Source organism: Pelodiscus sinensis, chromosome 4 (assembly GCF_049634645.1).
Source record: "Pelodiscus sinensis isolate JC-2024 chromosome 4, ASM4963464v1, whole genome shotgun sequence".
In the NCBI taxonomy this organism is placed as follows: Eukaryota; Metazoa; Chordata; order Testudines; family Trionychidae; genus Pelodiscus; species Pelodiscus sinensis.
Genome location: NC_134714.1, coordinates 120,206,007 through 120,229,699, shown reverse-complemented (window position 1 = coordinate 120,229,699; position 23,693 = coordinate 120,206,007). Strand labels below are relative to the sequence as shown.

Sequence of the window (23,693 nt, the reverse complement as noted above, 5' to 3'; positions counted from 1 at the left end):
GCCGTGCAGCAACTAGTGCCTGACATTCCACAACCCAGTACTGGGTCGCAACCTGTAGTTTGTGTCCCTGCTTTATAGTCAGGCTTCTATTTAGTAGCAACATCTTGCCAGTCAGAATGGAATCCCTACAGCAATGTTCCTCTAATGCTTTCCATGAATGCACAGAATATATTTTTGTGTACCAAGGCATGTGCAGATGTACCCCACCAATAGAAGCACATGCTGCTGGCTGTGGGTGCTCTGCTAGTCAGCTGGGCAGCATTTGAATCTCTCCTGGGCAGCTGCCAAAGTGCTCAGCTGTCAGGGAGAACTGCATGCAGTTGTCATGGCCTCTGCCTCCAGTTTGTCATGGAGCTGGCTCTCCATCCTCCCGAAAATAGGAGCAACTCATTTGTGTGGTGATGGACACAGGGCCTCATGGTGGGTGCCATACAGACAGTCCCCTAACCAAAGAACTTAGTTTTAAATGGGGTGAGATGCCCCAGGTGAGTGCAACACAACAGCAATAGCAGAAGGAGCACAGTTGTGTATGTGTGGGCTTCCATGGTTGTTTGGAAACTAATGTGAACAAGAAGTTATAATTAATCATAATGGACCCTTGCCTAGCTGTTAGGTGGTCTACCTTCCAGGGGCACCATACTGCATTATGGGCATCTTGGCTTGTCCAGAGGGGAGCTGCATTGGTAGGATCTGGCTTGCATTTAAAGTACAGCCCTTCTCAGGTATGATGCTGGTACTCTTGGGCTATGTCTACACTCGCAGCTTCTTGCACAAGTATGGCCATTCTTGCGCGAGAATCTGCAGAGCATCCACACTGGCTGCCTGCTCTTGCGCAAGGAAATTTACAGTACAGTGTGGTAAGAGAGCTCCTTGTGCAAGAGTTACACTTTTTTTTTTTTTTTTTTTTTTTTTTTAAAAGGTGAAGCCCTCTTGCGCAAGAGGACAGTGTGGATGCTCAGCAGGGATCTCTTGCGCAAGAAAGCCCTATGGCTAAAATGGCTATCAGCTTTCTTGCGCAAGAGTGTCCACGCTGCCATGGATGCTCTTGCGCAAAAGCACAGCTCCCACATGGCAGTGTGGATGTGTTCTTGCACAAGAACCCCTGCGCAAGATTTTCTTGAGCAAGAAGCTGCCAGTGTAGACATAGCCTTGGTGTGGAGCTCATTACACATTAGAACCTTCTTAAAGTGAACTTGGACATAGCTGAGGATTTGGAGAGTCCCAAACCATTTCAATGTGCGAACTGCAGCTATAGGTAGCACGAACAACTTCTCTGACCAGGCATGGCTGCATTTTTAGCAGCAAGCAGCTGTTTCAAACATACCTGAGATGGGGAATCTTCAGATATGAACTCCAAGACTGAGCTGTGTTCTCAATGCCAGGGACTCACTTAATCTGAGGCTCTTGTCTACTCTGTATTAAAGGTGCTCCTTGTCCTGCTGCCCTTTGACATATAACAATCTCCAATGTTCCATAGCCTAATGAATAAATCTGCCTTAAAGATGACATACCAACCTTTCTGGAATTTGAACTTCTAACTCAATCTAGAGAACTGTGACAGTTTAAATCGGGTGCTTAATCTAGAAGGGATGATCTACTAGTCTAAGCAACCTGTAATGTCCATGAACCTGTAACAATTTCCAGTATTCCTGTCACATGCCATTGCTCTCTCCTTAGAGTAGCTCTGCTAAATCCTCCACTTTTCAAGGAGGAGGTGGCTTTATTGCGCACACACTTAGCTATCTCAAACAAGCTATCAGTGGTTGCTCAGTGATTCTCTGAAGCATAAATCAGCAGTGACATGATCAGCAAATGCCATAAAGCACATAAGGACATGGCCAGTAAAGAGAATCCTGTACACACTGCTCTGTGCCAGCGTAGGAGGCTACAGATTTACAAGTGGGTTAATGTTGTTTGTTTAAGACATTCTTTAAGGGGCTCTCCTTAGGTTAGAGGCTATACAAAGGTTTTATTGGTGTCAGAGTTAAGACCTTTTGTCCCAGCCTTGATCTGAGACTGAGAAATGGCCATTTGATCAGGTATCTGCTCCGTTGATCACACAACAGCTTATGTTATCACAAGCAAGAACACTGCTCAACATCAGAGACCTTCATGGGGGCAACACCTATTTTTCCCCTTTCTGCTGAGGTTCATTGAGGTCAATGAACGATAACACCCTGAAATAAGTGCACCTGGGGAGTCTAGTGATAGTGTACACAAGGGCACCTCAATGGATGGCAGAGGTTACTGTGTATGGAAAATGGGGCTCAGATCCTCACTTAATGTAGAGGGGCAAAGCCCCACTTGTCAGTGACATTTTGCCTCCCAATCTATGCTTCAATGGCCAGAGCTCAGCTGATGGAAGAGTCTGACTTTCTGTGCCATTGTGGGAAGCCTGAAGCTCTCATGAGAATGAGAGCACCACTTATGCCCAAGCTGGGGTAGTGGCATGAAGACAGAGGGCCAAACTTGTGGGGAAGGTGGTTATGCATGATGCCTAACACTCTTCCCCCTGACCCACAAGGACTCCCTTTGAGTAACTTAATTAGCCACCGTGGCCTCCTCTGGAAGAACTACTATCTGGTGCTATATGCCCAGCAATCTGTATAATCGACTCCAGAATCAATAGAGATGAAGCCTGGAGTCTTTGTGCCCATGTGGATGTACCGTACCATCACTAATCTGCATGCAGTCAAATCAGTCAGTTGGCAAATCGCCTGACCCTGGCTTGCAGACTGACTGTTTCCCCTCCCACCCTGGTTCCATAAGTCCCTGAGTAACCCCCACCCCTGCTGGGTTTGGTTCACTGACTCCTCTGAAGTAGGTTTTGTCCTTGAAAGCTCCTCATCTAATATGAGTCTCTATGGTGCCACAGGACTGCTTAGTCTGTATCTTTAAACACAACAACACGGCTACCCCTCCTGAGACTGTCGCATGGAGTAGCACTTAAGAGTGCCTCTAGACAGCACCCTTCTGTCGGTAGCTTATTCCAAGTCTTGGTCAAAATAAAGCACTAGTCTGACAAATCCTTTAACCCTGGTGGAACAAGGGTTACAGGGATGCCAGAATAGTGCACTCACTATTTTGGGAAATGGCGGGTGCGTTTAGAGAGGTTACTGTTCCAGGATACTTCCAATACCCCAATGTACCCTTACAGAGCATGTTTGTTCTACAGCCTTAGTTGAGAGCCAGCTGGCTTTTAACTCAATCTGTAGAGGATCACGTGCTAAGCTCCAGAGGTTCCAGGTTCAGTTCTGCCTGTCGGTGTTACACCTGCACTTGCTGCTCTCTCCCCCTTGGGGGGTGATGGCCTGAGGGAGGGTGTTTTAGCAGAGTTGAGTTTTGAAGGGAAAAGAAGCACCCTGCGCTGGAGGTTCTGATCTGCTATTGACTCCCCCTCCGCATGGGGTGAATATCTAGTAAAAAGGGCTGGGGAGAAAGGCAGGATTGAATTGAATGGGAGGGGTCAAGATGAAGAGAGAAATTTGGGAGGCCTCAGCCTGAAGATGAGGTAAGGGGGGAGTGCTGGATGGAACCCCGGGGCATAGGGGAGGAGCAGATACTAGCAATCCTGAGCTCTGGTCTGCACCGTTTTTGTATGTCACTTACTGAGTCTTCTGCAAGGTCCTTCTTACACCCATGTATTCAGAATCTCCCTTGGCTTGGAGCATCTTACTCCTGCTTAGCACAGGGAGAAGTGCCAACTCCAGGTACAAAGCAGTAGGGCACTCAGGCCTGGAACATGATTTGAGGGGAATTTCCCACAGGCCTCTTGCTGAGCAGGAGGGGAGCTTGGCAGACCAAACATAAGGCAGACATATGTGGCTCACAAGCTTGTCCAGTTGCTAGTTGGATCACTTCTTCTAAATCAGGTGACTCAACCACATTAACTCCCAAAGCACTGGGTTCGCAGACCATTGTGGCTGGCCTCTTGCCTGTCCACTCAGCCCAGACTCTGGACCTGACTCTTGCTTCCTGGCTTCTCCTGTCATTTGCACTTCTGCCAAGTGGTTGCAATATGCTACTGAACAGCATGAGGGAGTGAAGCCTTCTGATGTCGTGGCATATTGTATACACCCATATTACTCTAAGGGAACATGCAAATGGCAAAGCAGTAGAGAATTGGGCCCTCTGTTCTCATGATCTGGCAGGGGTTGGAATAAGGGTGTTAAATTGTGGTTCTCTGGCTAATTATGTAGTTGATGTAATTTGTATCGACTTGACAATTAGTCGTGATTCCAGAGTGGCACCTTATCAGCATGGGGTAGCTCCTGGCTTGTGCAGCTCTGCACTTCTAAATATAGTAGTAAGAGCTGCCAGGCTACTACTACAGCATTTAAAATACAGAGGCTCAGCATCTTGGAGCAGTGCAAGCTGGGATTGCTTGGTCTCAGCTTGCACAGAGTCCAGCAGCCCCTGTCTGCAAACAGCCCTGAAACTGAGTGCTACTGTCAGAGCCCTACCTTTGGGATTTGAGGGAGGTACTGAGAGAGATGGGGGGTAGGTGGCATTGTCTGTCTTCTCCCCAGGCAAAATACAGCAGATGCCTTAATCCTGAGCCTACTAGCATCCTCTCACTAAAGAAAATCCACCAGTATCTAATCTTGCCCACATCTGTTACCCAATTCAGCCCTCTGACTCCCTCCCTCTTTCAGTTCTGAAGTGTGCCTGGTGGCACAGAAGGGAGGGGAGCAGGGCTGTAGCCTAGGACCTCCCCCCCCCGCCCCCCCAGAACCCAGGAGACCTAGGACTGGTCATTCTCTGGAATGAGGAGCACTCTTGTCTGGCTTGTCAAACAGTAGCAAGTAGCACAACAGGCCAGGAAGGGGAAACGGTGCTGTGGCTTCAGTGGGTAAACCTGGTCCTCCAGGAAGAGGCCACACACATTAGAATGCCCTACAAGCTTTCTAAGCTGGTGCCTGGGAGGAAGGCACTGAACCACTCAATCAGCACTTACATGTGATGCTGAGGCCAGGCCTAGCACAGCATGTCTTAACAAAATGATCTTTGGAGAGTATCTCCTGGGGGAGAAGAAAAAAAGGGGCAATGCTCAGGACTGACTGTGGGCACAGCCAACAATCTATTCACAGTACTGTGCAAGCACATGATGGGGCACCATGTCTGTGGAAAGTGATCTCTCCAACTAAAATGCCTGAACAAATCAGACATTGATGTGATCCCCCTCAGGGATCAACTGGGCCAAGTGACTTGGCTGGTTTAATCAGCAGGTGGGGTGAGAGGTGAGGAAGCTTGTAGCTGTTACTCTTCAGGTGCTGTATTCTGGGGCTCTGATCAGATTGCAAGGGTGTCATGTCAGACTCTTAAAGGCCAGATCCCCAGACTATGAACAGAAGTGTAGGGTCAACAGCCTTGTCAGGGAAGCAGAGGGTTTGTTCTTTAATGGGGCTGTGTGAGCAAGACACTCCGATGTCAGTTAGAAACATCAGTCACTATTGTGGCCAAGAATCTTCTGTTGGTGAGCCACAGTGACTGTCTTAATCTTGGGGTATTGCAGCATCAGGACTCCAAGAACTTTAGCCGTCCAGTCGTCGTTGTCCTCCTTCACCTTGTAAGTAAATTCCGTGTGGAAAGGAATTCCTTGCAGAGCTAAATGGTCTCCCCAGAAGATGACTCAGAACAAACTATCTCAGTGTAACTAATTGCTGGCAATTAGCCTTGAATGACCTAATGCCACAAAAGTTGGCTGTGTCAGGTTGCTCTTAGTACAACAGCAGAGAAGGGCAAAGAGGGCATAGCAAGCACAGTTGTAATGGGCACACAGGCAGGTGCTTGGCATAGCATACGGTGGCAGGCATATAGTGCTAACTCAAAGCACATTGTGTGCACAAGAGCTCAGCTTGGAGCCGAACGCACCACACCACTCCTACAGACCCTCTCTTCCATGGGGATGGAACTCTGCATGCATATTAAACCTGCTAACTTGTATGGTCTTTCTCTTTTGGATGAAAGACAATGGTCCATGTGTTCTTAGTGTGTATGAAAACTAACTCCCTTATGTCCTGCGATCAAGCACAGTTATCTAAAGGATCTTCGTCCTAAGAATGGCCGTACTGCAGAGGTGGACAATTTTTCACCTGGGGCCACTTCAGACACTTTTGAAGTGGCTCTGGGCCACACTGGAAGGGGTGGGGCCTCAGGCGGCTGGAGTGGGGCCAGGATACTTCTGTGCTTTCCCACCTACAGACCCTGATTGTTCTTGGGGTAGAAGAATATGCAATCTGGGCATGGGGAGCGCACAAAGTCTCTTCCCATGCTGCCAGGAGCGTGTGCCACCTCTAAGTACCATGCACTCCTTGCAGGGTGGGAGGAGACTGTGCTCTCCCTTCCTCCCCCTCAGGCCTTAATTGACTGGGGTCAGGGGTGGGCATGGCAGGGCCTCTACAGGCTGAATCAATTTGCTTGGTGAGCTGCATCTGGCCTGCGGAGGCCCTTTTACCCCTGCCATACTGGGTCAGATCCAAGATCCATCTAGCCCAGAATCCTGTCTTCCAACAGTGTCCAATGAACAGAGCAGATAATCACCAAATGATCCCACCCCTGTTGCCCTTTCCTAGCTTCTGATCTAGGCTAGGGACACAATTTCTATCCATCCTGCCTAATAGCCATTGATGGACCTACCCTCTGAATTAATCTAGCTCTCTTTTTGGACCCCGTTAGTCTTGGACTTCACAACATCCTTTGGCAAGGAGTTCCACAGGTTGACTATGTGAAGAAATACTTCCTTTGATTTGTTTAAAACTGAGACCATCTTGGGGGTGATCTTGGTATAGTACTAATGAGAATTGGTGTAAGCTCTTGAAGTCTATTGTGGTAGGTGTTGATTTTGGTTGGGAAGCTCTAGCAAAATGAGTACATTCACATATTAGAGTCCCTGGGCTAAAAGAAAATTGTAGCCTAAATAGCTGTTAGACAAAGGAGGTCTGACTAGCCACTCTTTGAGCCCTAGAAAGATGAGTGACTTGCCTAAGCTCACGAGAGGAGTCTGTAGCAAGACTCAAAGACCAGTGTTTACCACTGCTTCATGCACAGGACCATCCTTCCTATCTGGAGAATGGGAATCTTTCCTCTAAATTCAGTGGGATTTGGGTTAGTTCATTAGTCCTAGGATAGATGCCTCTTAAGCCATGACTGTAGGTTTGGACAGGGTGGGAGGACAGCTAGTTGCTTCTGTGGACAACTGGGTCTCTGACTGGGCTGGGGGGTTAATAGCAGTCTGGCTCTCTCCAGTCTGAGACAAGAGAAAGGGAGGGACTAAGGATTGTTTCTCTTCAGCTGATGAAGACCAAAATGACCTTTGTCCTTGCTGCATTGTCTCATGAGCTCTCTTACCCTTGGCTTGGCCTATGCAAGCTTGGGTATGGGGGTGGGGACATGCTGTGTGGGGTAGGTCTGCTTCTCCTGGGGTTTTGAGGCTGCATTAAATCGGAGTACCCAGTGCTTGCTGATTCTGCACTGCCTCCCACCTTGCTTAACTCCATGCAAAGCAGTTGCCCCTCACTGAGTTTGAGTGGTAGCATTTTACTGCATCTATCAGACACTAGACGAGTGTGGCTTTTTTTAAAGCCTTATACATTGGTTTCAGTGCAGTCTATCAATTTGCCCTGTGGGGAGAATCTGGCCCCATTTTGTCCTGTGTGGGGGTCATCTATACCTGTGCAAAGCAGCGGAGAATCAGCCACTTCACTCTCGAGATAGTATGGGTCGTGACTGTGGGTTAGTCCCCACACTCCTGGCTAAGGGGCTAACTATGTCCCTTACCTAACCAGGTAACTAGCAGCCAATAGAAATGTAGGTAGGAATTTCAAACTGGGACAAAGGAATTTTTGGGTTTCCCCTTTTTATCCCTGGGCAATTTCTCTCCAGCTGCTGAGGGAGACAGACATGTCTCTCCCTCCAAGAAAAGACTATTCACTCCCTGTAAGTAGGATAAAGTTTAGATTAATCTGTTAGGTTTTATGGTTTGGGAATGGGAATCTGATGTCTGCCTAAAAACTAGATTTTGAAGATTTTTGGGGAAAGTTTTATACCAAAGTCCAGGAAGAGAAGGTTTTGGGGTACATTTGCAGGCCCCCACTTCTGCATTTATTGTGCCAGAGTGGGGAATAAGCCTTGACAGTGCACATTTGTCATTCTGCTACCTTTCTGCTTCTGGTATTTGCAGCATGTAGGCTGTATATGGGACAGCAAAAACTACCATTGTAACTCACTGAGCATGCTGCTCTGTGTCCATCCTATCTCCTATAGATGCCATGTGACAGAATTTTCTGCCCTCTCCTTAACCCAGCAGCAGGGGTCCAAACAGACTCTTCCCTAGTGCTTAGTGGGTTTCATTCTGTCCCTACATCAGTGATTCCACTAATTCTAAAGTGTTCTCTGAGAACAGAAGTTAGCTTTTTTCCTAAAGAGGGGGAGTCTTATTTAAAACTTCCCCTTTTTTTGGGTCCTTTGTACCATGTACAATCTCTGATGGGCCTATGAAGCTTTTGCATAAGGGAATTGTCTTCTGACAAAAGTGGATCCAGGTTGGTGCAACTACTTGAATCCCAAGAGCCAACAAAGCAGAATGAACCTGCCTTCCAGTCTGAGCTAGGCTCTTCTCCAACTCCCTGCTCAGTAGTCACTCCCTTATCCTTGGCTTGGCCTAGGCAAGTGTTTCTGGCGTTGAAATAGGACTGCCTTTATTTCAAGCACATGCAAGTGAGTCTGTAGGCTGTCGTGCACAGTGGCTTCCTCTTGCAGGAGCTTATCAGTTAGCACTAGCGACTAGTCACATTTCCCCCCCCCCCCCCCCCCCGCTGCTCTGCATTACGAGGGATGGGGAGATCGTCTCTGCGTGTTTGCTGACCTGTCCCTTAAAATGCAGAGCAGCAACAGGGGAGTGCCGGGGGCTTATGCAGGCTGACCAGTGACCCGTGGGAGTAGGGACTGAGCTAGCATCTTTGCATGCCGGCTCCCTATCCCTTGTAATGCAGATTAGCAGTGGGGGAAGTTATGCTGGAACCCAGTGCAAATCAGACTGAGCACTATAATGGCAAAAAATGTATCTACTACATGATCAGGAAAGTAACCACATTTTACATAAGAACGGCCATACTGGGTCAGACCAAAGATCCATCTAGCCTGGTGGCTGCTGTTGGCAGACAGGATAATACCACATGCTCCAGAGGGAAAGAATACAATAGGTAATCTTCACATGATCCTGCTCCTGTCACCCATTTACAGACAGAGGCTAGGGATGCCATTCCTAAGCATCCTGGCTAATAGCCATTGATGGACCTAATCTCCACAAATCTCTCTAGCTCTCTTTTGAGCCCTGTTAGTCCTAGTCTTCACCACATCCCCTGGCAAGGAGTTCCACAGGTTGGCTGTGTGCTGAGTAAAGAAAAACTTCATTTTATTTTAAACCTGCTGCCTATTTTATTTGGTGACCCCTAGTTCTTATTTTAACATCCTTATTCCAATGTAAAGGTTTTAGATGGCAAATGTAACAAAGGCAGCTCTACCCAGTTACCTGCTAGCACCCACTAGCTCGCTCAAGTCTGCTCTCTTTAGCTGGATAAACACACTACATTCTTGTTGACCATTCATGGCCAATATCGGTGGCACAAATTTACTGCCTTGTACTTGCTGAGTTCATCTATGCAAGGCAACAGCGGTGCTTACATAGGGACTGTGGGAGATGGCAGCAGGAGGGATGAGAGACTTGAGAGCTGAGTTGGAGGCAAAACCCAAGATGGGGTAAACCTAGGTCGCATTTTTACCCATCACCTTCTCTTGATGGGGAACAGCAATAGATCCCCTTTTCTGCTCCCACTGGAAATGAGGAAAATAACCCAGAAAATTCAAGGAGGGGGAATCTGGCCAATATTTATGGCCAATGGCCAGGCATTCTAGGAATTCTCCTTCGCAGAACTGTTTGTACAGTGCTGCAATATGAGGACTGCATAGGCCCTCTGACAAACACAGCATTTATCACAGGAGTAGCTAGCTGACTGTAACAAAGCTGACCTGTAGTTAACCTTGGGGAGTGGGAGGGGGCTGTATGCATTACCTATACTGTTTAAAGCTGGTCTGGGACTGTTAGCCAATCACGGTCTCGTTAACAGGTGCCAAAGCAAGGCAATAGGGGAGAGACTGAATCTATTTGAAGTCTTCCTCCAGGATTTTTTTAGGCTAGTATGACACTCCTTAACAAGTGTGGCTTTCTTAGTGTGAGGGTGATACCATTGCCTGCAAAAGATTCGTGCTACTTCTAAGGCATGTTGCAGCACTCTGGGAATCTACTTTTAAGTAATGTATGAGCTAGAGAGTTACCCATCTTTTCCAGAAAGCAAGCTAAATTGAAAAGGCGTTGAACATGAGGCACTAATGCCCTTGAGAAATGCAACACCCACCCTTCTGTCCCAACGGCTCTGGGATGCAGGAAGCAGGCACTACAGAAAAGGCATGTGCATAATTTTATAAGGCTACTAACTTTCCAATGGCACAAAGCCAAACACCCCTTTTGTACCCCTTCTCCAAGGTCCTGTCCTTGCTTGCTCCATCCCCCTCCCTCTTGCTCACTTGCTCACTGAGCTGGGGTAGGGGTTTGGAGTGTGCGGTGGAGGGGGGGGGGGAAGAGGAGTGAGGTAGGGACATAGCTACTGGTGGGCTGAGGTGTCCAGCTTCCCCCAACTCTACTCCAGCCCCCCCACTTGTCCTGCTCTGCCCATTTGCCTGGTGCTCCTGCCAGGGAGTGGGCATGGGGAGCAGGGGCTTGCCCCTCTGTCTAGCCAGAGAGCATGATGGAATGGGAACCACTGCCCTGGGCAGAGCATCCATCACGCTGCAAGGCCAACTGGAGGGGTTAGGGAAGCCCCCATCCCCTTTCCATAGACTACCCACTTGAAGTCTGGGACCTCCCAAGCTTCTGAACCTGGCTACACCACAGCAGGTGCCAGCTCTGGGGTGGGGCTGGGATAAGTGGCTTGGAGTATGGGAGGGAGTGCAAGGTCCTGGTGGCACTTACTGCAGCTCTTAAGAAGGGGCTGCCAGATCTTCTGTGAGCCTGGCCTTAAGCCCACAGGCACCATGCCCACAGCTCCCATTGACTGCAGTTCCTGGCCAATGTGAGCTGCAGAGCCAGAACTCAGGACTGGGTACTGTGCAGAGTCGCCCTGCACCTACAGGCCACAGGGACTTGGCATCCGCTTCCAGGAGCTGTGCAGAGCCAGGGCAAGTAGGGAACCTGTTTTAGCTCTGGGCCCCAATGCACTGCCAGCCAGACTTCTAATAGCCTGGTTAGGCTGCCAGGACCCCTTTTGGCTGTGTGCCTTCTGGTTAATACGGGACATCTGGCAACCCTAATCACTTGGTCTTACTTTCCCCATCTCTAGAGAAGGGATTGTTCTCAGGTGGTCTGCTACCTGGTCTTGTAGGTTGGCCAAAAATACACACATGAATGCAGTGGACAGCATCTCTGCCCCATAGGGAGAGTGCACCCACAGGTGCATTGCACAACAACAGTTGACAGCTGTATGTGCAGTTACTAGTGCATGCAGTGGTGTCTGCCAGTGAAATGCAGATGGAAGCTTGTGCGTGTGCCGAGGGGAGGCTAAGGCCTGAAAATCTGCCCCTGAGTGACAGTCAAGGACCTGCATATTGGGACTGCCTGTTACGATGTTCATCTCTCCTCCCCCAGTGACTAGCCTGCTAGTGGTTCTGTGTTCCTGCACCATAGATGTCATCTGTGAAGCATGACAAGAAAAAATGGAAATGTCCAAGTCTTGTCTGCATGGTTTCTGTAAGTCATGGGTCCTTGGAATCAGGTTCTGTGACTGCTTGTTGGCTTGTCATGGAGTTGCATGTTCATCCGGGTGGCAGGTGAAGGAATCTCTTACCTTTTCTTCCTCATCCCCCTTGGCATGGTGTCCCTTTTCCCAGTTTGTTCAGAGCCTTGGCATGCTCCCTGCCCCCTCCTGGATTCCCCAGTTTGAACAGCTGATAAATGTTAAAGTCCAACCAAACCCACTGGTTCTTATGTCTGTGCACCCTTGGGTAAGTGACCACAGAACCAGAGCAGGAATAAAAGCGGCACAGACAGCTTGCAAGAGACAGCTGAAGGGGACTGCACCTTCCCAGTTACCCTGTGACTCAGTGTAGTGTTCCCCTATGCAAGGCAGGAATGGCTTAACCTCGGAATTCAGGGAATGGTTCCAATACTGCCCCCTTGATCTCTTGGCAGTTGCAGATTTGGCTTTGTTTTATGTAGGCACCCTTTTCTCCTCCCCTGGGCTATCTGCTGGGGGCAGACTGACTGGGCCATATGAGCAGTTGGCAGTACACAATGTGAACATTGTGTTTCCTGTTGATGAGTACAGGAAAGGGGAAGTGGCTTTCAAAACAAGCTTTAAACACATCACCAGCTCTATTTCTCTCTCCCTTCCCCAAAGCCCAGGCCATGATCGGATTAATCCTGCCTCAGTACAGGGGGCTGGGCTAGATGACCACTTAAGGATTTTTCAATTGCTGATTCTAAGGAAGTGAGTTGTTCTCAGCTGTCTTTGCTGCTCACATGTGTATCCATAAAGGCCCATCTTTTCCATAAGGAAGAATTAAGCACATCTCTTGGGTCATCTGATCTCTGCTAAACTGGCTTAGCACCTGCATCAATTGAGGATCTGGCCCTTGGCTCCTACCATGTACTGGGGCAGGTGGGAGGAACCAAAATGCTCTACCAGTGGATGTGGAAATAGTGACAAATGATTGCTCACAATCTGAGTTTACAAACTGGACCACCCAAAGCAATTGGAACTGTCCTTAGTTCGCAGCCATGCAAAAATTCTTGTAAGTCAGGGGTGGGCAATTTTTGGCAGGGGAGTCACTCCAAGATTTTTGGAATGTCATCAGGGGTACACTCTTCCAGGATATTAATGGAGGAATTCCACAGTCCTGGATGGTGGCTGGGTGCAAGAGGGAGCTTGGGTTAAGGGATTGGGGTGCAGGTGGGAAATGGGGTCTGGGAGGAAGCTTAGGTGAAGGGAGCAGTTGTGACCTAGAGCCAGGATGTAGGATTTTGGGATGTGGCACCCCCCACCCCATAAGGATTGTGATTGGGGTGCCAGATCTAGGATGGGGTGAAGGGGCAGAGGGTTTGGCTGTGTGGTGGGGATGCAGAGGGTTGGAAGGGAGAAGCTGGGGTGCCAGAGGCAGGCTCTGGCTGGGAGACCCTTACCAGCAGAAACCTGAGGCAGGCTGACTGCTGCAGGCTGCTCCACATGGCTCCACTCCAGACATGAGGGGAAAGGGAGGAGGTCAGGAGGAAGGGAGAAGACTTCCTACACTGCCCCTGCACCCAGCAAAAATTCTCCACTCCTATTGGTGGGAAACAGATTGGCCAATGGGAGCTAAGATTTTGCTGGGGGGTGGGAAGAGCATGAAGCCTCCCTCCTCAGCTGTCCAGAATGGAGAACAGCTGGCGTTTTAGTGTGAGCTGTTCTCTGCCTTGGGTGGCTTGGCAGTCTGGATCCAGCCCACTGTCAACCTCTTGCCCATCCCTCTTGTAGTGATTCTTTTTGGCAATCAAGCTGCCAAAGGAAAAATTCCTCAAGCAAAGCTTCTCTCCCTGTGACATTCCCATTCTGTTGATTGCAGTTCCCGTTGCCATGAATGATGTTTACATTTCAAGCTGGCCATGGTTTTCTAGTCCCTAGAGTTCTTGATTTTGAAATCTTTCCCCATTCTGAATCAGGATGAAAAGTCAATCTTAAATTCTCATGAACCAGTCCAAAAAATTTCTAGTCAGGTCAATGGATGTTTTTGTTTAATTTTGACTTGTTTGGGGGAGGGGAGGAGTTCTCTTTCACTCAATGTCTGAGCACATTAGAAATGGGAACACTGCACCTAAGTTAACTATGCTGGTGCCTAACACAGCTGTTGGCATAGGCCAGTCTCTGACATGTCCAACATTGCCCCTTGACTTCATGAAATGCCTATAGTCTCTCTGGAGCCCTTATCTCTCTTGAAGGTCTACTCATCCATTTCCTCTTGGGATAGGTGACCAGGCAGGGATGGTGCTACAGAGCATCCATTCCTCCCTCTTCAGTTGCATTGGAACCAAGGACAACAATGACATTAACTTTCCCTTTAATTGTGGTTCCGCCCAGCATCCAATTGCTTTCCCACCCAAGTCCTAAGTTCATGCTTGGCTCTTATAACTAATGGAACAGGAATGTCCCTGGCATGGGCTGATGCTCTTTATACTGAGATGGAGCCTTTCCAAAGGGAGCTACCATTCCCTGGAGGGGAGGGGGGGTAACAGCCTAAAGCCACTCGGGCTAATGTGAAATCTTTCATTCTCCCAGATGCTATTTGCACTTACTTTTTTGTTTTTGATTCACTCAAATGCCCTATGCTGACAAGAGAGCAGGGGGTCTGGCAATTCTTTGCTATCGTATTACTGTATGCCCTTGATTCAAGGTGCTGCTATTAGACCCAAATCTCCCCCCTCCTTTGCCCTCCAAAGCCTTCCCCTTCCTCTGCCCTCCACTCCAAATCTTATCACAAGTGCACTGTGATTGTCATTAACCCCTGGTAGCATGCCCAGTCTCATGGGGTGTAGGCTCTAGATCTCTTTAGAAATCTGTCTCCTACTCCAACTGTTTCCTCTTCTCCTGGTAGCTTGAGGCCTGGTCCTGTTTCCTGCAGGTGGTGTTTCTGTGGTGTCTTGGAGCTGGGGTCCACCTCCAGGAGAGGTGGGAACCAGACCATTGCTGCTTCCACAAGGTAACCTATGAGGAAATGGATTTAGTGTAGCTAGGAACTGGACTTAACAAGCAGATTCATCCCATACTAGGATTACTCTTTCCCCTCCTCCTCCAGTAGCCCACACAGAGCCCAAGGTTTGAGCTGGCCTGGAGACTGAAATGTGGCCTTTTTCCCCCAAAACTGGTTCTGCCAGGACCCTCCAGTGCCAGGCCAGCAGGTCTGTTCAGGACTCCATTCTCCAGGGCTGTCCATGTGGCATTTCTCGGGTGCTACCATGTCCTTGGATTCCAATAGGCTGGCACTGCTCTGGAGCATCTTGATTTGCAGGAAGACCAAATGGAGAGGTGGGAGTTATAAAAGCTAACCGCAGCTAGTCCAAATTTTCCCATCTGCTCGTCTCTTCCACTTTCACCAAAAGGCTGTTTGACTTTTTACATAGCACATTAAGCCAGGATCTCCTCTTTCAAAATGTATTGAAATCCATGGGAACCTTTCCACTGACTTCTGGCATTAGCATTATTGGGCCCAATCTAATATCCCTGAGCGTCTGGGAGATGTTTGGAGGGGAAGAGGGCTTCTGCTACTCTCTCCATGTGTCTGGCTTTCCCCAGCTCTGGTCATCCTCATTGGAAATCCCTAGCAAAATCCAATGCAGAATTTTTGTTTTACACTTTGCTGGAACAGCATCACTGGTGGCTGTGGGATTAACACCCACCCATTTATGTTCAGGTATCTTCACATTTGTCGCTTGTCCTGGGACCATGACCATCTGAATGAATTAACCTGATCCCCTTTGGCAGGACCTCTGCACTGATCCCAGTTCCAGGAAAGTCCCTGGCTCGAGTTGATTCTGCTCCTCTCTCCCCCAAGGCGATTGTTGTTGTTCAGTGCTGGCATGCCCAAGCTTGCAGGACAGGCAATGACTGCTGTTTAATGAAGGAGCCAGTAGTTGCTTATCATATACAGATAAGTTTCTGTCTATAAGGGCTCAAAGAGTAACTGGCTTAAGGATCAATTCCCTTCCTGGCTCATCTAACATGGTGAGTTGAGTGTCAATGGAAAGGGCTGTATTGAGAGCCTTGGAGACTAACCCAGGGAACACATCCAGCAGGAGCAGTAGCAGTGCAAACCGTGCTGGATGCTGCCCTATCAAACTTGCTCAGCCCTGAGGTAGACAGTCCAGCTGGAGCATTAGGCTTGCTACCTCTGATCTACAGGCCCCCTGTCCATCTCTTGCTTAGTGTGGGCAATCCATGGCTGCAGAGGGAACACATGGGGACACTCCAGAACAGTGGGGTAAACTAGCTCCATTGGCAGAGCCAGAGGCTTAGTGATCAAATCTCATGCAGCTGCTTTGCAGCTGTTTCCTGTGGCTTTACAGAAGCATCTCCTTGCTCTCCACCTCCTGTACAGCATTGCACAATTGGGCCATGTCGCTCCACTTGCCATGTGGGAGACAGACCTGCTAAATCAAGCACCAGAACTTCTAGTAAAGGCCCACTAAATTGAATGCTTAGGGTGCCCCTGGTCAGCATGAGAATTTCTTGATGTGCAAGGAGTAAGAGAAGCCATTGGGAGCACTTGCTCCCATCAACCTCTTGCAGTGAAGACTGAACCAAGCTCAGCTTAATGTAGCTGGAGTCAACATGCTTTATTTACATAGCTGGAGTTGCAAACCTTAAGCTGACCTTCTGGATCAAGTAGACACCTGGTCTTAGTCTTGCATGTTGAGACCCTTTTGCAGGCTCAGGTACTGGCCGCTGACACAGGCAGGATACCAGGCTAGATGGACCCACCAATCATGGTACACCGCTTCAAATCTACACAGAGCAACCCTATAATCTTGGTCTAGAAGTCCTTTAGACTGGTTATCTTGTTTCCTTCAAAGTGAAGTCAAATGAGTAGATCATGGCCCATCCTAGTATGGTTTGTAGTGCTTTAAAGATAGCCTAAGAAGCCCACAACCTACTTCAGTCTCACATCAGTGCTAGGGCATTGAATAGTGTTAAAGGAGGCAGGTGACATCCTCAGATGTCACCCACTCCATGAACTGGAGCCCAGCAGTATCTTGGCTCTAGTGCCTGAGGAGGCTTTCAGGGTTCTGCTTTTAAAGATTTCTGCTCTGTTGGGAGAGTGGGGAAGGACTTTGAGAGGAGAGAGGATTTCTTACCTCTTCGTCGGTGTTGCCGTATTCCTTATCTGACCCCTGGCTCCCTTCTCATGCCCTCCTTGATAACTGGCTGGGGGACATGGGGAATAGGTGGATGCTCAGATATGAAGAACAGCTCTGCTTCACTTAGTGTTTGCTGCTAAATCTGGCTTTAAAAAAAAATCCTGCCCAGATGTCTTGCCAACCAATAATTGGCTAAAATACCAGCAATATTTGCACTAATTGTGCGTTTGTTCTTTCAGCATTGGCCAGCCAACTGAAGCGCTGGCTCTAAGAGCTCTTCTGCGTCAGTAAACATCTGCTGTTGTGTAACCCTCCCTCCATGGCGCTCTAATCCTGTGCCCCTCTTACATTGTAATCCAGAGGGCGCACACCACAACAACTGAGCTTGGCTTGCTTGTCTCTTCCCATAGTTTCCCAATGTGCATGTTCTAGAATGGACCCTGGTTTTGCATGCGGGCTGGCAGCAGTGGACTGGAAGTCAGAAGATCTGGGTTGAATTCCCTGGTCTGGTTCAGTGACTTGCACACAGTCACACCACTTTTTGTTTGTTTTTTTTTTTCTGTCAGTAAAAAGGGCCGAATGCACCTGTCCCTTATGGGGTATTTGTAAGGCACTTGGGGATGGTTACTATAGTGATGGTGAGGGCCGGCTCTAGGTAATTTTGCTGCCCCAAGCAAAAAATGTGTTGCGCCCCCCCCCCCCCAGCCCGCTGCTGCACAGCATGCAATGAGGAGGAAAGCACCTTTCACCTTGCGACTCTTTGACTCCCACCACGCCCTCCAGCCAAACCCAGCCTACATCCTGTCTCCCCTCCACACACATCCCAACCCCCCCACCCACTCACCGAACCCAGTTTCCACCTTCTCTCCTCTCCCAGGCAAACCCGACCCCTCAGTGACCAGACCCAGTCCACCCCCGCTTTCTCCCCCACCTAATACATCCTGCACCCTCTTCCTTCCCAGCCAAACCCAACCTCCCTCCCCCCCACCCACTGACCAAACTCCGTCTCGTTTCCCTCTCCCTGCCAAACCCTTGTGTCCCCTCCCCATAGCACATGCAGAAATGTTGGAGTGCCCTGGGGGAGGGGTGAAAGTGGCACCAGTCCCCCTGGGGATGTGTGCAGATGCAGCCAGGAAACATAAGAGGCAAGGCCCGGGTCGCAGAGAGTTCCTGCAGGGAAATATCCACCCGGGCCAGGGAAGCTGCGCTTCTCTTCCCCCCAGCCTGGGTAGGGCCAGAGCTATGCATCTCCACACAGTGCAGCCAGGTGCTGTGTGCGCAGGGCCAAGGTGCTGCTGAGTGCTGCCCAAGTGCTCAGCCTGCTCCTGGCCCAGCTCGGGCTTGGGCTGTCCCACGCTGGCCCCCAGCCTCACCGTGGCGCAGGAAGAGCCAGCCCAGGCAAGGCTGGGCCATGAAGCCTGCGCTCCCTGCGGAGCAGGTGTCGGGCCGTGCATCCGGGCAGACAATGTGGGGACTGCAGAGGGGTGTGGGATGGGGCTGGCCATGCAACACACGGGGGCCCTACTAATCTAAATTGCCATGTGCCCAACCGCTTGCTCTGGGCGGTGTAGTGGGACCGACTGCGCGTACACCCCACCCGAACCGGCTGTACTCCCCGCCATGTGTATGCATCTGCCTGCTGCTGAGCGCTGCACGCCTGCGGATCCCGCCACCGCGTGAGCCATGGCCTGGGTGGTCACCCACTAGCGAGAGATCCACCGTGGGCAGCGCGTTTCATCCCTGGGTCTGCTCTGTGCGCACCCCACAGCAGGCCTCCAATGTGGGCCAGTTCAGGGCTGGCACTGTCACACGCTCACCTCCGCCAAGCCCAGGGTGTGGAGCAGGGCCAAGGGTGGGCTGCAGCCACTGTAGCGCTCTCCCTAGCTGCCCGTGAAGCGAGCTTACCTCCCAGGTGGCAAGCCCCATGGGTGATGGCAGCGAGGCCTGGGCTCGCATGAGTGGTGGGGCTCCTGGGCTGGTTTTGGGACATGATCATGACTCCTGGAAAGGGCTGGGATCCTGCACCAGGGCTGGCTTCAGTCAGGCCCCCATCAGCTGTGCTGTGAGCTTCCCCTGACTGACAGGCAGCTCTCCCCTCCCTCCGCACCCGGCACTGACCCTTCTTCCCAGGTGTGGGGCAGCAAGAGCATGTGCTCCCCCTGCAAGATGCCAGCTCTGCTGCCCTGCCCATTGCCTTGGGCGGCCACAGGCAGGCCTATGTTGGGCAGTAAGGCTGGCCGGAATGCTGCCCCTGGAAATGTGCTGCCCCCAAGCACATGCTTGGTCTGCTGGTGCCTAGAGCTGGCCCTGGTGATGGTTAGGATACAAGAACTTAAACAGAATGCAGATAACCTTCCAGGTTAGTGACAGAGATGCAGCCGTGTTAGGCTGGTCTAGCTGAAACAAAAGACAGGACTATGTAGCACTTTAAAGACTAACAGGATGGTTTATTAGGTGATGAGCTTTCGTGGGCCAGACCCACTTCCTCAGATCAACATGGAAGAAAATCGGCACAACCATATATACCAATCATAGTTCTGTCTTTTCTTCCAGGTTAGGATACTCTATAGTACTGCCCCGTAATGTTGCTGGCTTTAGATAGGCAGGGATACAGTGAGGGTGAGGAGACTAGATATGACTGACTTTTGTATTCACTTCTGATCTCACTTAGTCCAACATTAGTCTCAAGCAAAGCAGGACAAAGGTTGATAATATTAACTTTCTTCAGTGGCTGGCGCTGAGACTGGCTGTAACAAAGCAGAATGGACAAACAGGTCTCACATTCCACTTAAACTGGAACCTCTAGATTGAATAATTACAAATGTTCAAGGGCCTCATAACCCTGTGCCCACTGAAGACACTGGCAAAGGTCCCGTTGACTCAGTGGTGTGGAATTAGCTCCCAAATGCCTTGACTGAAAGAATGCTACATAAGTGCTAAGTGGCTTTTGTTTCCTGCTGTGGGGGCGTTGTCACAGTATCTCAGGGCTCTGACATAGCTTGTTGCTTATTAGCAAATCGTAATGCTTTTTATTCCAGGCCAACTGTTTCCCTCCTGCAATTGGGAAGGGAGTTGGGTTTTTAGCTGATTTTTTTTAACATTTTCTGCCATGAAGAGAAGGGAGGCAGACACCAACAGTTCCTGAATGAAACCACAGCTCTTATTTTGTGAGTCCTTCACTCTACACTGGGGTGGGAAATCTCAGACCAGGGGGCAAACCCTTGGCTTGCCTGGATCCGGCTGCTGAGCGCTGGAGCACACAATCTACTAGGCTGGGCTGCCCCAAGGCTCTGGTGTGCAAGAGGGATGTGGGGAGTGTCAGTCTCCTTCTTTGTGTTTCCTTCCTTCGGGTCAATGGCCTCCAACCCAAAAAAAGGTTTCCCCATCCCTGCTCTATACACAGCTTCATTCTTGACTGTCCCCTCTCTTAACACAATCTCAATTCTACATGTCCAGCAAAGGCCTTAGTTTCCTAGCTCGGGTGGCAGGGGGCATGGCTTTTGGGGGGTGGCAGTGTGCATGCAGACAGCAACATGCCCAGCTAGCTTTTGGCTTGGCTAAGGCGGGTGTGCTTCCATTGCCTCTGTTCCCATTGCTCTCAATAGAGCTTTGATGCCTCCCGTTCTCACCACCCCCCACCCTCCCCAAGAGGGCTGCTTGAGGCCGCTCAGCAGTGTAAGCTGTTCCTTTCTTCTGCAGGAAGATGGCTGCAATCCCTCTCCAGTGCCAAGTAGGTCACTGTGCTAAAGTTGAAGCAGGCATGTCTGGCCAGCTCCTTGCTTCCCACTGGGTCCTTCTCCAGAGCAACACAGTTGGATGTGGTGGAACCAATCTGCAGGGAAAGAGTCACTGTCAGACTGTAACAGTGCTGGGCAAATCAAATCCTCCTTTCCTAGCTGAACCTTGTCTAAATGTTCCCTTCCAGGTTTGGAGTTGTCAGAGGATTTTTATTTTTAATCCCAATTCCTCTTCCCCTTACAATCAGAGGGAAACGACTCCTGGCCTGGCTCAGCAGTGTTTCCCACCCCCCCCAAATTTCTGTGGGCAGCACCCTTCCTCCTAGTGCAGTCTGTCTTCACCCCTCACTTGTAATTCTGCCAGCTAGAGCAGTGGCTTGCAAATTGGGATATGAACCTTTCCTTTGTAGGCCCCCTCTTTCAAATCCAGTCTGGGTCAACAAAGCTGCCTTGGTGATATGGGTTGATTAGCTAAATACTAGAACTTAGTGGTCAGCTGACCACCAGCCATCTGGAGAGGGGGAGTGAAGTGAATATAGGTGGTCTGACAGTCCTGGGAGCAAGTGCTTGCTATGTAGGAATCCCAGCTTTGCTGTAAGCACTCCACTGCCCCCCCGGTCCCCCTGAGGTCTTAGGCAGTCACTTGGTCCCAAACATTTCCAAAAGCACTGTCAATTTTAGGTACCTCAGTCATTTAGGTGTCTGATCTGAGATTCATAAGGCCTGATCTGCAGAGGTGCTTAGTACCTGCAATTCATCCAGGCTCCACTGGAGCTGCAGATGCTCATGTCCCTGGTTGGGAACCTGAGTGAGGGGCACAAGCCAAAAGACCTTTTTGGAAAGTGGCCAAAACTGCCTGCCTCAGTTTCCCCTTCTGAGATGTGGCTGGTGGGCGGAGTTGAGACGATTAACGGTTGGAAAGCATTTGCTGTTTTTATTAGTGGCAGGGCAATGTATTCCAAGCTTGTGATTGCAGTGAAGTGGCAAGGAGTTGCCTTTTTGTAGTTTTATCCATGGATATCAGCAGGGTGGCTCATCAGCTGGCTTCAATGAAGGGGGCCTGCCAGAACTACATCTGGCTAGTAAAGAGATTCCTACTGGAAAGGTGAGGGTCTAGACAAACTTTGGGGCTTAGCCTGACATCTGGGGATAACATAAACCAGGTGAATGTGACAATGGCTTTTTAAAAAAATAAGGGGAAGTCACCCACAGTCTGAGAGCATTTCCCATCACATTCCCATTAACTGAGGTGACTTGCCAAACCAAGGTTGGGGGACAGGGTGTTACTTGTAACGCCTACAGTAGCAAGCCATCCATAGCCTGTAAGGAGAGTTGATCAGGAATCTTCTACCCACTATTTCCTTTAAAAGGAAAATGCATGTTCAGCAAAACCAAAACAGCTTCCAACTTAAACTTGACATTTTAAAATGTCCAGTTTGACCTTATAACCCCTGCCCCTCTTGGTCCCCCTACTCTCTCCCCCTCCCCCCAGTCAGGAGGGAAACATGTTTCAGCTTGATTTCACCTGAATGGAAATAGCTGTCAGCTGAAGTGAAACAAACTGTTTCTCATGATGCACTGCAACTTCCCCTCTGACCAAGTTGCATGGTACATCATGGGAGGTACGGTCCAGCCAAGGATCCTAGTCCATAGAGAAGAATAGGGACAAGAGACACCAAAATTGCAAATTCTAGAAGGCACCATTGGCTCTTAGTGACTGCCATGTCAAACCAATGTTCTGATGCTACTTCAAAAAAACTTGAGTCCATTAGAAAGATCCTAGATTTCAAAGGTGCATCCTAACTTGGAATGAAAGCAAATGCTGAAAATGCAACTTCCCATAGGATTGAAATGACAAATTTCACTCTACAGCTGTCCCATATGTTCTTGCAGGCATAGCAAAGTTGGGCCAATTGAGGAGATGTATGTGTGGGGAATGAACATATCTGTGTGTCTTCAGGGCTGGCATCTTGGGCTGACCAAGCCTAATGTAAAGGGGATGGAGCGTTAAGTGTTCTGGAACAACCATGTATATGGGGATGGGGAGAGATGGAAATCTTCCTGATTTCCAGGCCTATCACACGATACTCTGAAGGAGTTTTTCACCTCTAACTTAAGCTGCATAATAACTGAGTCTTATCACCATTGATAACATAACTGATTTGTCTGGCTCCAGTATTTGTGTCTCTGACCTCCTGTGACACACACTCATTGTGTAAGACTTTTCCTTTCCCTGGCTCTGAGTCTACCAGTTTCCTAGCACATCTTTAAACTGTTTGCTGTCTGTCTTTGATTGTAGGTGAGGCAGGTGCTAATATCATTCAGGTCTCTAAAGAAGCCCGGAAGAGGTTCCTGGGCCCTCTACATCCATCCTTCAACTTGGTGAAAATCATCCGCACCTGCCTGTACAAGACACTGCCTGACAATGGGCACGAAGTGGCGAGGGGACGCCTGGGCATTTCGCTGACACGGGTCTCGGATGGAGAGAATGTGATACTGTCAGAGTTCAACTCCAAAGAAGAGTTGATCCAGGTGAGTGGGAAATTACCCCCATGCCACCACTCAGGTATAATCTGCAGGCTCCCTCCTCTGCTGGTGACTTACCGAGGGGTTGGTCTTTGACAGTCTTGGGACACATTAATGTCTCTGAACAGACTGCTGACTCTCAGCAGCTCACCTGGAGAGAAGTGGCTGAGCTGATCGAAAAACTGAGCCAGTCTCCATGTCCTGGCTTGTTCTGGAAATATTTCCTATGTCTTACGCTGGGTTTGTGCTCTCTTTCAGGCCTGTGTTTGCAGCACCTTCATCCCTGTGTACTGTGGGCTGATTCCTCCAAGCCTGCAGGGAGTGGTAAGCAGACCTCATAACATTCCCCTTGTGTGGCGTTGTTGGTAAAAGCCATGATTAATTTAGCCTAGTATCCTGACTCCAGCGGTGTCTGACTTACTTGAAAGATGCTAGTAACCCTAAAATCAACAGCTACCTTACCCATAATGAAAACTGCTGCTGCTGCCTAA

At 49.5% G+C, this 23,693-nt stretch overlaps 1 protein-coding gene across 3 annotated transcripts in view; it reads left to right on the top strand.

The window, feature by feature from the left end:
* Nucleotides 1–23,693, top strand: part of PNPLA2 (patatin like domain 2, triacylglycerol lipase) — a 50,939-nt gene that overhangs the window by 5,023 nt on the left and 22,223 nt on the right. For all 3 annotated transcript variants that reach the window (XM_006114870.4, XM_025180566.2, XM_025180567.2), the window contains exons 2-3: nt 22,976–23,208; nt 23,461–23,526. In XM_006114870.4, coding sequence (XP_006114932.2) covers nt 22,976–23,208; nt 23,461–23,526 — 299 coding nt within the window. The remainder of the gene's footprint in view (nt 1–22,975; nt 23,209–23,460; nt 23,527–23,693) is intronic.